The sequence below is a fragment of the Phoca vitulina genome, unplaced genomic scaffold (assembly GCF_004348235.1).
Source record: "Phoca vitulina isolate PV1807 unplaced genomic scaffold, GSC_HSeal_1.0 scaffold16, whole genome shotgun sequence".
NCBI classification, from domain to species: domain Eukaryota; kingdom Metazoa; phylum Chordata; class Mammalia; order Carnivora; family Phocidae; genus Phoca; species Phoca vitulina.
Genome location: NW_022589719.1, coordinates 32,482,428 through 32,495,093, shown reverse-complemented (window position 1 = coordinate 32,495,093; position 12,666 = coordinate 32,482,428). Strand labels below are relative to the sequence as shown.

Sequence of the window (12,666 nt, the reverse complement as noted above, 5' to 3'; positions counted from 1 at the left end):
CCTCCTCCTGACCCTCTCCTGGTGCCGCGCAGGTGGGAAACAGAGAGCCCTATCCCCATTTCACAGTCAGACACACCGAGGCGCCGACCTGTTTGAATGTTTTCTGGGGTGATGGAGACACTCGAGCATGGGGAGGGGTTCCAGGCCAGCTGGATGAGGCGATGCAGGGCTATTAATATCGGGGCGGCTGGGGGCTGAGGGGGAATGTGCTGAGCCGGGAAACCCCGACGCCACCGAAGACTGCAACTCAATCCTCCAAACCGGCTAGCGAGACCAGAGGGCGGGGCTTCTGCGGGAGGGGCGGGGCTCCGCGGCTGGGCGTGGCTATAACGTGCTGCCCTACCCGGCTCTAGCGCCAACGGGATTCCAAGCTCGTCCGTGGCTCATGCGGCCGTCCAATCACATGCCTGCATCTGCCGGCAGCTCCCGGTGACTCGAAACTCCCTTCGGAGCTTCTATTGGTCGTAGCAGGCGTCCGTCTGCCACTATCCCCGCCCCAATACGGAAGCGGAGGGGTACTCGGGATCCGACAGCCGGTGGGTCCAGGCCATGGGGCAGCTCTGGGCGGTGGGGAGCGCGGAGGGGGCGCCCGCGCGGCTGCCTCTCGTGCTCACTGCGCTGTGGGCCGCGGCTGTGGGCCTGGAGCTGGCCTATGTGCTGGTTCTGGGTCCCGGGCCGCCCCCGCTGGGACCCCTGGCTCGGGCCTTGCACCTAGTGCTGGCCGCCTTCCAGCTGCTCAACCTGCTGGGCAACGTGGGGCTCTTCCTGCGCTCGGACCCCAGCATCCGGGGCGTGATGCTGGCCGGCCGCGGTCTGGGCCAGGGCTGGGCGTGAGTGGGGCGCGGGATCTGGGGGCTGGCGCGGCGGTGGGGGGGGGGGAAAGCAGGAGCCTTGGACAGGGGGAGGTGCCCTAGAACCAGAAGATATTAGAACCAGATTACAATAGGATCTGCTTGTTAGAGCCAGAACACTCTTTTACAGCCTGGGATGGTAGATCCAGAAGAAATATCATTCATTCACTTACAAATATTTAATGAGCACCTACTATGTGCAAGGTACTCTTCCGGCCACTGAAGGTTCAATAAAATAGATTCCTGACCTCCTGGAGCTGATTTCAGTGGGGGAGGAGGCAGATGATAAGCTACAGGCATAATAAATAAGGAAATTATATAGAGTGTTAGAAGATGGTGGTATGGAAACAAAAAGTAGAGCAGGGTAAAGGGTGTGCAGGTTGCAGTTTTAAATAGGGTAGTCAAGGTAGGCATTTGAGCAAAGACTTTAATTTAAGGATGTGGGGGAGTTAGCCATGTGGGAATCTGGGGGAGAGTGTTCCAGGTAGAGGGGACGACAGTGCAAAGACTGAGGCAGTTATGTGCCTTGCATGTTCAGGAACAGCAAGAAGGCCAGTGTGGCTGGTGTGGAGTGAGAGAGGGAGGGGAGGGAGGGTAGAGATAGAAAGACCTTGTGGGACATTGAAGGTTTAGCTTCTTACTGGCAGTGAGATGGACAGCCATTGTAGGGTTTTGACTTAGATTTTTTTTTTTAAAGATTTTATTTATTTGAGAGAGAGAGGGCATGAGAAGGGGGGAGGGTCAGAGGGAGAGGCAGGCTTCCCGCTGAGCAGGGAGGCGGACATGGGACTCAATCCTGGGACTCCAGGATCATGACCCGAGCCAAAGGCAGTCGCTCAACCGACTGAGCCACCCAGGCGCCCCTTGACTTAGATTTTTAAGGATCAGCCTGGCTGCTGGGGTGAGACCATACCAGGAGGAACCAAAGCTGGAATCAATCAGGGAGAGTCGTTAAGAGTCTCAAGCAGTAATCCTGGGGAGAGTGCATGGTGATTGGGACCAATGTGGTGACCGCGGAGGAAGTGAGAAGTTTGCCCCTGGATGTTAGAGGCCAGAGAAAGGCCTTAGGACTGGGGTGTCTGAGCTGCAAGAGCCCTCGGACCCGCAGTGCTAGAACTGGAAGGGCCCAGGCAGGGGTGTTCGGCCTGCGTTTATGTATGATGGAGCTGAGGCTTACTGAGGGCAGTGGCCTGCCTGCTTCCCCAGGCTGGGCTCAGAGGCCGACCGGGCATGGTAGGGGGCGCTCAGAGCTGCTGGCAGAACTGACGCTGTGGTTCCTTCCCTGCAGTTACTGCTACCAGTGCCAAAGCCAGGTGCCGCCCCGCAGTGGGCATTGCTCCTCCTGCCGCGTCTGCATCCTTCGCCGGGATCACCACTGCCGCCTCCTGGGCCGCTGTGTGGGGTTCCGCAACTACCGGCCCTTCCTGTGCCTGCTGCTTCATGCTGCGGGCGTCCTGCTGCATGTCTCTGTGCTGCTGGGCCCTGCCCTGTCAGCCCTCCTGCGAGCCCACGCGCCCCTCCACACCGCCGCCCTCCTCCTGCTGCCCTGGCTCATGCTGCTCACAGGTGGGGAGCTTGGGAGGCGTCCACAGACGCAGAGGCCCTTGCAGTGGGCCATTCTGGTGGGGGGTGGGATTTCCCGCTGGTTCTCCTGGTGATGTCCGGGGATCCCAGTTCCAATGTCATTTATGGGGGGTGAGGGCAGCCTGAGATTCAACTGGGTGTGCAGTACAGTAAAATACTGGGCCTTGACCCAGGTACAGAGTTCTGGCTAGGAGAATCAGGCAAGGATTCTAGGTGTTGGCAGAGAAGGAAGGACTGGTGGGAGTTGGGGGGCGGGGGTTGGGATGGGGAGGGAGCATTCTAAGTGGGGGTGCATTCTAAGTGAGGGTTGCAGACAGAACAAAAGCGTGGAGGTTGGGCAAGGAGTAGGTTCAGACTGGATGGTGGAGACCCTCCCTGAATGCTGGTGTGAGGAGAGAGCCCTGACATGGCTGGACAGTAGGGAGCCAGTGAAAGCTATAGGCAGAGGGAAGTTCCAGTCTTCGGAAGCTGGGAGGGGAAGACATGGATCAGGAGGCTGAGAGGCCATGTTCTGGATGACAGATTTATTCCTCTTTCTTCTGACACCCTCCCCTCCCTGAGATAAAAGCCCCACTGTTTTTTATACTCTTTGTTGTCTCCGCCTGAAATGCCTTCTCTCCCCTGACCCCTTCCTCCTGACCCCTCCATGGTCCCCTCTGTAACCTTGTCCTGCAGTGACTAAACTCTCTGAGTACTCTGAGTAGTCGCTGTGTCTCGTCCTATCCAAGCCCAGCTCTGTCCCTACAGCCCGGAGGGGTGGGCGGGGGAAGGGCCTTGGGAGGCCCAGTGGGCTTGTCACCGTCTCGCTCTGACCACACTGGCTCCCTGAGCAGCCCTCCTCTGCCTCCTTGATGACCCTGTTTCCACTGAGACACAAGCCCTCCAGCCGCACCTCCCTGCGCCCCGCCCCTCTGCAGCCATCGCCTTCTCCAGCCCTGGGCCCTGCTGAAATCGTGGGCATCTGGAAGTCTGGGCTAATGGCCCTCCCAGTGCCCAGTTGGTCAGCTTTTGACCTTCTCTCCATTTGACTTCCTTTACTTACTCCCACATCCACCCTACACCTTGTCAGAAGCCAAAGCGTGTCACCTCCCAAATCACGCCATGAGCCATTCACCCCTCTCCGTCTGCTCCCCACCTCCTCTCCTAGCCAGCTCTCACACTTCTACCCCATGAGCTCCTGCCCTCACCTTTCCGTCAACACTTTCCCTCTTCACTGCCCCCACATCCAGCTTAGAATCCTCATTTCCACCATTCTCCTGCCAACATCTCAACCCTCTTGGCTCTGTCTTCCACGGTGCCTTCCTGTCTTCTCTGAGTCTGCCGCTGGTCGCTGAGAGCTGGTACTTGGTGGCAGTTGGTCCCATGCCACATTCATGGCGCTGCTGACCCCAACAGGCCTTCAGTCATGGGTGGCCATCCTGGTTTCTCATAAGCTTGCTCCCCCGAATGACTGCAGCTCCAACCTTCCCACTCTCCTGTTCTCCAAGCCCCCACCTCTCTTGAAATCCATCACAGAAAATGAGATGTCAGTGGGTACATCCAGAATTGTCTCATCCTCAGATCCGGAAGCCAGGCTGACTGCCCCCAGCTTCTCCTGGTGTCTGGCCCTTCCTCCCTGCTTGGAAGCCTCACTATGGCCTGCTTCTCCTCCTGCTGACCCAGTCCCCCTTCCACTGGCTTTCTTCGGCTTTTCCCACCTGTACAAACCCTCTCTTCACCCCACATCCTCCTCCTCCCTACCTCTTGCCTCTTGGCTCTTCTCTTAGCAGCCAAGCTTGTTGAAGGACTTACCTGGGCTCATAGGCTGCTTTTCCTCACCTCCCACTCACTCCTGTACCTGCTCCAAACTGGCTTCTGTCTCCCCTCCCCTTCCTGAGAATGCCTCGGTCGCCACAAAGCCCAGAGGACCCTTTTGAGTTCTCTTTGCTTCACGAGACCTTTCTGCCTCATTAATACTGCTGGCCTTCAACCTCCTGGAAAGGCTGTACCCTGGGCGTCTCCAACAACTCTTACTGCAGGGTTTCCTCCTAAATTTTTGGTTTCCCTCTCTTTTCTTGATCGGGTCCCAAAGGACCTGGTTTCCTGATGCTGAGGGCGTGGCGCTGCTCCCATCCCACTCTACACTCTGGCGGGTCTTGGAACTGCCAACCACCTGCAGATCTGCGTGTTGGGCCTGGGCTTCTCTCCCGAGCTTCCAGAACCATCCACATACTCGTCTCACAGGCATCTCTCCATCCTGCCTCAGGACCTTCAAACAGAGTGTTTTCTCCCCTCTTCACCTACCAAATACCTCCTTCAGATGCCACCCAAGATGTACTTAATTAAAGCAGATGAAATCCACTTCCTTTAGCCTCCTAATAAGTCAGCTTGGCATTTCCCCACATAGCCTCTCTTTTTTAATGAAGTAGAATTCATATAACATGGAATTCATCATTTTAACCACTTCCTAGTATATCATTCAGTGGCATTTAGTACCTTTACAATGTGGTGCAACCATCACCACTATCTAATTCCAGAACATTTTCATCACCCCAAAAAGAAACCCTATTATACCCATTGAGCAGTCACTCCCTACTCCTCCCTGAGGCCCCCAGCTCCTGGTAACCACTCATCTACTGTCTGTCTCTGGATTTGCCTGTTTGGGACATTTCACAGAAATGACATCATCTATGTGCCCTCTGTGTCCGGTGTCTTTCACTGAGCAGAATGTTTCATGACATCCTGTAGTTCATTAGTTCAGCAGATACTTAGTAGCTACTGTGGGCCAGAAGGTGCTGTACTTTCCCATTGGAACACACATCACATCCGTAATTAAGTAACTGAGAAGTCGTCTCTTAACTACTTGTCTGTGAGCTCCCTGGGGTCAGAGCTGGTGTCCACCGTTCATCCTGGTGCCTGCCACCGCGTCTGGCACGTGGGAGGTGCTCACAAGTTTGTGATGAATGCAAGTCGGATGTTGGGCAGAGGGCTGCGTCTGCCCAGGTCACCGGCGTGGGCTGGCCCGGGAGTAGCCACTCAGCGTTGACTGAGCAGAGGAAATGAGCCCTGCTTCGTGGTGGAGGGTAGGGAGTGGAAGAAGGGCGGGAGCTGAGCTTTGGGAGGGCTGAGCCCACGGCTGCCCCCTGACCCTCTTGCTTTCTTCTTGCAGGCAGAGTGTCTCTGGCTCAGTTTGCCCTGGCCTTTGTGACCGACACGTGTGTGGCAGGTGCACTGTTGTGCGGGGCCGGGCTGCTCTTCCATGGGATGCTGCTGCTGAGGGGCCAGACCACATGGGAGTGGGCTCGGGGCCAGCACTCTTATGACCTGGGCCCTTGCCACAACTTGCAGGCGGCCCTGGGGCCCCGCTGGGTCCTCGTCTGGCTCTGGCCCTTCCTGGCCTCCCCATTGCCTGGGGATGGGATCACCTTCCAGACTGCAGCTGATGCGGGCCTCGTGGCTTCCTGACTCCAGAAGGAGCCGGAGCTGTTCAGGGAGAGGGTAGCAGGAAAGGAGGCTCCTAACTCCTTTCGGGCCCATCCCCAGCCTCCCGTCCCGTCCTTGGCCTTGCCCCTGCCCAGCCTGGACTCCAGTGTCCAGGGCTTGGGTCCTGCAACTCTGCCTCTGTTGGCCCCCCGAGTAGAGTGGACAGTTGGTAAGGGGCTGCTTGGCCAGCCCAGTCACCCCTTTGCTGGGTTAATAAAGCGCCCACTTGGTTCTTGGACTCTCTCCATCTTTCTGGGTTTCTGGTCCCTTGCTGTTGCCCAGGCTGCTGTTTCTGGTTTCCTCTGATTGTCACGCATGGGAACCACAGAATGCCTGAGGGCTTAAGGGACCAGGGCTCTTCCTGTGGCTTTGGTGTGGGGGGCTGGGGCACCAGCAGACCAAGGTGGCGTGTGGTGATCCAGGGAACGAGAATCCAACATTCTTTCCCAGGTTCAGTGCTTTGTGGTTAGAAGCCTCTCCATAACACTCACTGTGCCTCCCTCTGGCTACTCTGGTACCGGGGGGCAGCAATTATGACGGTTGATGTGAGAAGATCATGGGGCAGTGAATGGAGGAGTCAGGATTTGAACCCAGATCTTTGTGCTTTCTCCTTCACCCTTGCACAGCTGAGGAAAGTGAGTAGGAAAATCGAGGCAGAGAAATCAGGTGGATGTTCAAGCATCTGCAGGATGGTGCTCAGAAGGCTAAGCTCTTCCTCTCTGAACTCTTCAGAAGCTACCTGTTAAACATTTTTATTTAAATATAGTAAATAGACTTCCAGTTAAATGTAGCAGGTTTAAACACATGGGTTTACCTCTGTTTCCTTTTAAAATCTAAAATGATAGTAAAGACATGAAACAGATATAAATTTACAAGGACAAAGAAAATAGAAGGGAGACAGGAATAGATCAAAGAGCCTGATGACATTCTGAAAGATGGGAAGTGGATGGGGGCTCATTTCCTCTCTTAGCAGAGAATTGGAAGTTAATTCCTAGAGGGAGGGGCCAAGAGGCAGCCAAACTGCCCCCCCCCCCCCCCCCCCCCGCCCCCAGGGCCCTGGAGAGGCTCAGGAACTCTCCTGGCACCATGGAAGGCAGGGTTTGGGACTTACAGTAGGGACTGACCCAAAGTCTGTATGAGGAGCAGCTAATTGCCCCTTCCCCCACCCCGGGGCCCCCTTGCAGCCAAGCAGCTACCCCTCTGAGGTACAGTTGGGGGCTATTCGAAGAAGCTTTGGGTCTCAGGGGAGGGTTGGGGGTGAGGGGCTGGACCAAAAATGGGGTTAAGTGAAAAAGTCTACAGATGCTGCCTTGGGTGGTGGAGATGTCATCCAAGGACATGGCAGGCTTGTCACCCAGGAACCCTCAGAGAAGCCCATCCTTCTGAGAGGCCCTGCCCATACCCACAAACCTTTGAGCTGCTAGGACTTCTTTGTTTTCCCAAATGGCACTTTGTTTTTCCCAAATGGCATGTTCAACTGCTAGTTCTTAATGGTTAGGAAAGTGGTGTGCCTGGCACTTTGTGCTGTACGGAAGCATGGGCCGACTTCTTGTCTCCTCCTCCGCTTTCTATTGTTTTTATTAAATAGTAAGGAGATGCAAGAAAATATTTATAAAATAAATTCCCTCCTTCCCCCCATTTAAGAAACGGATACTACTTCCTTTGAAGTCCCCACTGTGCCCCTCCCCGGTGGAGAAAACACTGTACTGTCTGAATCATTCCCTTGCTTTGCCTTGTAATTGTATTACCTAGGTTTGTATTGGTTTTGCATGTTTTTGAATTTTATATAAATGGAATCATACTGTGCTTATTCTTCTGTGACTTGCCTTTTCACTCATTATTATGTTTCTGAGATTTATCCAGATGAACGTGTAGAGCTGTAGGGCATTCCTTCTCCTTGCTGTATAGTGAGCCATTGACTATACCACAACTTATTTTTCCACTGTCACCCCTACTGTAGGACTCCCTAAGATCTATTCTTGGTCCTTGCTCTTTCATATACATTTTAGAATCCACTTGTCAAGTTCCACCAATAAAAAATACCTTTGAGATTGTGAATGAAACCCAACTGAATCTAAAGATCAACATCCATATGAAATTGAAATTGCATTTTTCAGTTCATGAACATGGCGTGTCCATTAAATGTTTTCAATAAAGTTATATACTTTTTCTCATAAAGATCATGCCTTTTTTGGTTAGATTTATTATTATTATTATTATTTAAGGATTTTATTTATTTATTTAATTGACAGAGAGAGAGAGGGAACACAAGCAGGGGAAGTGGGAGAGGGAGAAGCAGGCTTCCCGCTGAGCAGGGAGCCCAATGCGGGACTCGATCCAGGGACTCCAGGATCATGACCTGAGCCGAAGGCAGTCACTTAACCAACTGAGCCACCCAGGCGCCCCTAGATTTATTATTATTATTATTATTTATTTTTTTTAGAGAGAGAGAGAGAGTGCACGAGTGGGGGGAGGGGAGGGGCAGAGGGAGAGGGAGAGAGAGAATCCTAAGCAGTCTCCATGCTCAGGATGGAGCCCGATGCAGGACTCAATTTCACGACCCTAAGATCATGACCTGAGCTGAAATTGACATCCAGACGCTTAATGAACTGAGCCACCCAGCATGGGTTTCTTTTTAAATAGATGCCCCTTAAGTTCCCTTCTAGTCCAAATATGTTAATAATTTGTATTCTTTTACTTTCAATTGTTTTGTCTCTTGAGATCAGCCTATAGATGGATTTTTTTTTTTTTAAAGATTTTATTTGAGAGAGAGAGCACGAGTTTGGGGAGGGAGGGGCAGAGGGAGAGGGAAACGCAGACTCCCCGATGAGCAGGGACCCTGACATGGGGCTCAATCCCAGGACCCTGGGATCATGACCTGAGCCGAAGGCAAACACTTAACTGACTGAGCCACCCAGGCGCCCTGTAGATGGAGTTTTAAAAATCTAGACAAGACTGTCTTCCAGTTGAAACATTTGGTCATTTATATTTATTGCAATTAATGTACTTGGGTATATTTCTACCACTTTATTTTGTGCTTTCTGTTTGTCTCACTTTTTGTAGTTTTTAGTTTTTTACCCTTTTTATAATTAAAGTTACTTTTTGCTGGATGCAGAATTCTAGGTTAATAGTTATTTCCTCTCAATGTTAAAAATATTATTCTGTCTTTTGGTTTCCATTGTTGCTGTTAAGTCAACTGTCATCTATTGTTTTTCCTTTGAAGATACTTTTGTCTCCAATGCTTTTAGGATTTTTTGTCTTCAGTATTCTGCAGTTTACTGTGATGTGCGCAAGTGTGGTTTTCTTTGTATTTACCCTAAAGAAATTCTTTGGGTTTCCTGATTCTATGAATTGATGTCTTTCATCAGTTCTAGAAGATTCTTACACTACATGTATTTTCTCTGTCCCTAGTGAAGCTCTGATGAGACCCTCCTATTCCATCCTCACATTTTCTATCTCTGTTTCTGGCATTCTGGATAATTTCTCCAGCTCTACCTTCCAGTTAAGTCTTTCTTCAGCTGCAAAACCAATCTATTGAGTTTTTTTCTTTTTTAAGTGGTTGTGCCCATTCACCCATGAGTTTTACGTGTCAAATATTTTATTCTCGTTTCTAGTTCTGTTTGGTTCTTTTTCAGATTTGCTTGGTCATTTTATATCCTCTCTTGCTCTCTACTTATATTTCAGGGTTTTTGTTTTTGTTTTGTTTGTTTGTTTGTTTTTGCTTTAAATATATTGAAGACACACATCTTACACTGTTTAGTAATTCCAATATCTTAAGTCTTTGAGGCCTGAGTACGTGGGCTATTGTTTATGGTGGCTCCTCTTCACAATGTCTTTTTTTTTTTTTCAATTAGCAATAATTGCGCCTCAGATAAATCTCATTGGCTACGATACTGCCACTGCGCAAAGCTATGTCTTTTTTTTTTTTTTTAAGATTTTATTTATTTGACAGAGAGACACAGCGAGAGAGGGAACACAAGCAGGGAGAGTGGGAGAGGGAGAAGCAGGCTGAGCAGGGAGCCCGATGCGGGGGTCGATCCCAGGACCCTGGGATCATGACCTGAGCCAAAGGCAGACGCTTAACAACTGAGCCACCCAGGCGCCCCCACAATGTCTTATTTTCTTGCAATTTGTGGGTTTTGACTGTGAGTTCCTTTTTCTTGGCATTTTATCAAGGGGATTGTTTTTGAGATTGGGTCAACAGTCAGTAAATTCCTCCAGAGAAGATAGGTGTTTCTCAGTCATCTGATGACAAATCCTGCACCACTTTATACTAAATTTTCAGCTATGGGTCTTTTGGACCACCCAGGTATTGTCAATTTAGGTGTAAACCTATTCAGGCTGGCTGTGGTTAAAAAAATCTCAGGAGAGGTTTTTCTCCTGCTTCTACCTTGCACTTGGCTTGGAGATAGACAATTACCCTGCTGGTTCTGATGAGATTTCCCAGAACGAGCTTTTGGTTTTGTTGATTTTCTCTGCTAATTTCTGGTTTTCAATTTTAATTGATTTCTGCTCTAATTCTTTTTTTTTTTTTTTTTTCCTGCTTACTTTGGACTTATTTTGCTCTTATTTCCCAAGGTGGAAACTTAAATTATTGATTTTAGATCTTTCTTTTCTAAAACATGCATTCAATGCTATACATTTCCCTTAAAGCACTGCTTTGCTGTGTCCCACAAATTTGGTAAGTTGTGTTTTCGTTTTCATTTAGTTCAAAAGATTTTTAAATTTTTCTTGAGATTTCGTCTTTGACTCACTTGTTATTTAGAAGTGTGTTGTTGGGACGCCAGGGTGGCTCAGTCAGTTAAGTGGCTGCCTTCAGCTCAGGTCATGATCCCAGGGTCCTGAGATCGAGTCCTACATCGGGCTCCTTGCTCAGCAGGGAGCCTGCTTCTCCCTCTGCCTGCCTCTCCCCGTTTGTGTTCTGTCTTGCTCTCTGACAAATAAATAAATAAAATCTTTAGAAGTGTGTTGTTTCGGGTGCCTGGGTGGCTCAGATGGTTAAGCGTCTGCCTTTGGCATGGTTCATTATCCCAGGGTCCTGGGATTGGATCCCACATGGCACTCCTAGCTCAGCGGGGAGTCTGCTTCTCCCTCTCTCCCTGCCTCCCCCTGCTTGTGTTCTCTCAGTCTCTCTCAAATGAATAAATAAAATCTTTTATTATTATTTTTTTTAAGATTTTATTTATTTGACAGAGACACAGCGAGAGAGGAAACACAAGCAGGGGGAGTGGCAGGGAGAGGGAGAAGCAGGCTCCCTGCTCAGCCGGAAGCCTGCTTCTCCCTCTCCCACTCCCCCTGCTTGTGTTCCCTCTCTAGCTGTCTCTCTCTCTGTCAAGTAAATAAATAAAATAAAAAATAAAAAATAAAAAATAAAAACAGTTCCAGAGAAGAGCTGAAAGTTAAAAATCCCTCAGAAAATAGAAAGACAATATGAGAAAAGAGAAGAAAAACATGATCAATCCTGTTCTCTCTGGAATTAACCATTTATCAGGTGGTGCTGGGTTCAATGAGAATTCCAGAGAGAACAGAGAAAATGGGAAAAAATCACTCAAGAAAACAAAATTTTGTGGGAGTGAAGGATATACATCTCCACCCAACAGCACAACGAATAATGGCACACAGTCAGGCACGTCCTGACATTTCAGAACCTCAGAGAAAGAGAAGGTCAGGAGCAAAAATAGCATGGAACTTCTCAACAGCATTACCAAAAATGTGAACACAAGGGAATACTGCCTTAAAAATGATTTTCTTGTGTGAAAATTATTTTCAACTTCAAATTTTATGACCTGCTATCACACGTGTATGAATGGAATAAAGATTTCTTTAGACCATGTTTTAAAATTTTTAACTCTAGTGACTTTTTAGAGAAGGTACTTGTGGATATGCGTCACCAAAGGAGGGGTAAAAGATCTATGAAAGATGAAGACATGGGGCTCAGGAATCAGAGGATCAAAATCAGGAGAAATGCTCTGCAGCAGTTCCAGGGAGCAAACAGTCCTCACTGAGCCAGGGGATGAAGGAAAGCGTCCGGATAAAAAGAGGAACCGTAGGGGAAGAACTAACAATTGGTATATACAAAAAACTAAGCAAATGAAACAGAAGAATGGCAATTTTTAACTCAACGAAAAATTTAGAAGTAATTTAATTATATCCCAATTTTGACTCTGCAGTGGGTAACTTTCACATAGTAATATAAATAGCTATTTAAACAGTGAGTATTGATTTACCTAAAAACGGGGGAGAGAAGGGAGCAAGGTCCTGTCACAGGAGAGCTCAAGCCTCATCTGTTACAACAGAGAGCCGACAGGTGGTGTCTAGAATGACAAGTCAAGCAAGAGTAGTATAAACAAATATATTTTTTTCCTTAGCTAGAGAACATGAGCAGGGGGCAGAGTAGGAATAGAGGGAGACAGAGAATCTTTTTTTTTAAAGATTTTATTTATTTGAGAGTGTGAGCGAAAGAGAGCACAAGCAGGGGGAGGAGCAGAGGGAGAGGGAGAAGCAGACACCCCGCTGAGCAGGGAGCCTGATGTGGGGCTCAATCCCAGGACTCTGGAATCATGACCCAAGCTGAAGGCAGACACTTAACTGACTGAGCCACCCAGGCACCCAGGAGAGAAAGAATCCTAAGCAGACTCCTCACTCAGTGTGGAGCCTGACACAGGGCTCGATCTGACCCTGAGATCATGGCCTGAGCCAAAAATCAAGAGTTGGATGCTTAATGAACTGTGCCACCCAGGTGTCCTGAAGCATATTTTTTAAAATAAAT

At 49.5% G+C, this 12,666-nt stretch overlaps 1 protein-coding gene and 1 pseudogene across 1 annotated transcript; one reads left to right on the top strand and one right to left on the bottom strand.

Annotated features, from left to right (window-relative positions):
* Positions 1-508: 508 nt before the first annotated feature.
* ZDHHC24 (zinc finger DHHC-type containing 24) lies at positions 509-6,918 on the top strand. Its single transcript, XM_032414994.1, has 3 exons — positions 509-830; positions 2,140-2,417; positions 5,584-6,918. Exons 1-3 carry the CDS (start codon positions 550-552, stop codon positions 5,877-5,879), a joined length of 855 nt encoding a protein of 284 aa, XP_032270885.1. The 5' UTR covers positions 509-549; the 3' UTR covers positions 5,880-6,918.
* A 2,729-nt stretch (positions 6,919-9,647) lies between these two features.
* On the bottom strand, positions 9,648-9,808 carry LOC116638947 (annotated as a pseudogene).
* Between the last annotated feature and the right edge of the window lie 2,858 nt (positions 9,809-12,666).

What these genes read in the sequence shown, in the direction of transcription:
- ZDHHC24 (XM_032414994.1), top strand. Translation starts at nt 550, where the DNA reads ATGGGGCAGCTCTGGGCGGTGGGGAGCGCGGAGGGGGCGCCCGCGCGG. An exon ending in GGTCTGGGCCAGGGCTGGGC is followed by an intron (nt 831 to 2,139) that starts GTGAGTGGGGCG and finishes CCTTCCCTGCAG; the next exon opens with TTACTGCTACCAGTGCCAAA. An exon ending in CTGGCTCATGCTGCTCACAG is followed by an intron (nt 2,418 to 5,583) that starts GTGGGGAGCTTG and finishes TTCTTCTTGCAG; the next exon opens with GCAGAGTGTCTCTGGCTCAG.